General features: G+C 47.3%; 1 protein-coding gene across 1 annotated transcript in view; it reads left to right on the top strand.

Annotated features, from left to right (window-relative positions):
• Positions 1-2,500, top strand: part of rpp30 (ribonuclease P/MRP 30 subunit) — a 7,369-nt gene that overhangs the window by 3,150 nt on the left and 1,719 nt on the right. The window contains exons 6-8 of the mRNA XM_053341654.1: positions 1,120-1,236; positions 1,435-1,464; positions 1,625-1,662. Of these exons, the coding sequence (XP_053197629.1) occupies positions 1,120-1,236; positions 1,435-1,464; positions 1,625-1,662 (185 nt within the window). The remainder of the gene's footprint in view (positions 1-1,119; positions 1,237-1,434; positions 1,465-1,624; positions 1,663-2,500) is intronic.

Raw genomic sequence — 2,500 nt, 5'->3', positions numbered from 1 at the left:
TGTGTGACAGGTGTGTGACAGGTGTATGACAGGTGTAACGTGTATGACAGGTGTGACAGGTGTGTGACAGGTGTATGACAGGTATGACAGGTGTATGACAGGTGTGTGACAGGTGTATGACAGGTGTATGACAGGTGTATGACAGGTGTGTGACAGGTGTATGACAGGTATGACAGGTGTATGACAGGTGTGTGACAGGTGTATGACAGGTATGACAGGTGTATGACAGGTGTGTGACAGGTGTATGACAGGTGTAACGTGTATGACAGGTGTGACAGGTGTGTGACAGGTGTATGACAGGTATGACAGGTGTATGACAGGTGTGTGACAGGTGTATGACAGGTGTATGACAGGTGTATGACAGGTATGACAGGTGTATGACAGGTGTATGACAGGTGTATGACAGGTGTATGACAGGTGTAACAGGTGTATGACAGGTGTGACAGGTGTGACAGGTGTGTGACAGGTGTGTGACAGGTGTGACAGGTGTATGACAGGTGTAACAGGTGTATGACAGGTGTGACAGGTGTGACAGGTGTGTGACAGGTGTGACAGGTGTATGACAGGTGTATGACAGGTGTGACAGGTGTGTGACAGGTGTGACAGGTGTGACAGGTGTGTAACAGGTGTGACAGGTGTATGACAGGTGTATGACAGGTGTATGACAGGTGTGACAGGTATGACAGGTGTGTGACAGGTGTATGACAGGTGTATGACAGGTGTATGACAGGTGTATGACAGGTGTGACAGGTGTGTGACAGGTGTGACAGGTGTATGACAGGTGTATGACAGGTGTGACAGGTGTGTGACAGGTGTGTGACAGGTGTGACAGGTGTATGACAGGTGTGACAGGTGTATGACAGGTGTATGACAGGTATGACAGGTGTATGACAGGTGTATGACAGGTATGACAGGTGTGACAGGTATGACAGGTGTGTGACAGGTGTATGACAGGTGTATGACAGGTGTATGACAGGTGTATGACAGGTGTATGACAGGTGTGACAGGTGTATGACAGGTGTATGACAGGTGTATGACAGGTGTATGACAGGTGTATGACAGGTATGACAGGTGTGTGACAGGTGTGTGACAGGTGTAACAGGTGTGACGTGTCCTCAGGCCACAGACAGAGGCGTGGTGTTCGAGCTGTCCTACGCTGCAGCGATCAGAGACGCCACCAGGAGGCGCTACACCATCAGTAACGCTGTCAGCCTGATGGAGAGCTGCAGAGGAAGGGTAGGTGACCTTTGACCTGTTACACTGATGATGTCAGAGGGGGCGGGGCCATGTGACCCAGCTGATGATGTCAGAGGGGGCGGGGCCATGTGACCCAGCTGATGATGTCAGAGGGGGCGGGGCCATGTGACCCAGCTGATGATGTCAGAGGGGGCGGGGCCATGTGACCCAGCTGATGATGGTAACTGTGTGTTTCAGAACGTGATCCTGTCCAGCGCTGCAGAGAAGGTGAGTGATCAGCTGATCGGTCCGTCGGTCCATCAGGTAAAGATACTGAAAAAAATATTGAAAACAGGTTCTATCCACTAACACCTGTGTGTGTGTGTGTGTGTGTGTGTGTGTGTGTGTGTGTGTGTGTGTGTGTGTGTGTGTGTGTGTGTGTTTTCAGCCTCTGGAGCTCAGGGGTCCGTATGACGTTGCCAACCTGTATCCTGTTAAACTCCAACACAATGTGTGTGTGTGTGTGTGTGTGTGTGTGTGTGTGTGTGTGTGTGTGTGTGTGTGTGTGTATATATTGTGTGTGTGTGTGTGTGTGTGTATATTGTGTGTGTGTGTGTGTGTGTGTGTGTGTGTGTATGTATATTGTGTATGTGTGTGTGTGTGTGTGTGTGTGTGTATATTGTGTGTGTGTGTGTGTGTGTGTATATTGTGTGTGTGTGTGTGTGTGTGTGTATATTGTGTGTGTATATTGTGTGTGTGTGTATATTGTGTATGTGTGTGCGTGTGTATATTGTGTGTGTGTGTATATTGTGTGTGTGTGTGTGTGTGTATATTGTGTGTGTGTGTATATTGTGTGTGTGTGTATGTGCGTGTGTGTGTGTATATTGTGTGTGTGTGTGTATATTGTGTGTGTGTGTGTGTGTGTATATTGTGTGTGTGTGTGTGTGTATATTGTGTGTGTGTGTGTGTGTGTATATTGTGTATGTGTGTGTGTGTATATTGTGTGTGTGTGTGTGTGTGTGTGTGTATATTGTGTGTGTGTGTGTGTGTGTATATTGTGTGTGTGTGTGTATATTGTGTGTGTGTGTGTGTGTATATTGTGTGTGTGTGTATAGTGTGTGTGTGTGTGTGTATGTGTGTGTGTGTATATTGTGTGTGTGTGTGTGTGTGTGTGTGTATATTGTGTGTGTGTGTGTGTGTGTATATTGTGTGTGTGTGTGTATATTGTGTGTGTGTGTGTGTATATTGTGTGTGTGTGTGTGTGTGTATATTGTGTGTGTGTGTGTGTGTGTATATTGTGTGTGTGTGTGTGTGTGTATAGTGT

This window comes from Scomber japonicus, chromosome 20, assembly GCF_027409825.1.
Source record: "Scomber japonicus isolate fScoJap1 chromosome 20, fScoJap1.pri, whole genome shotgun sequence".
NCBI lineage: Eukaryota > Metazoa > Chordata > Actinopteri > Scombriformes > Scombridae > Scomber > Scomber japonicus.
This window is presented reverse-complemented; position numbering and strand designations above follow the sequence as displayed.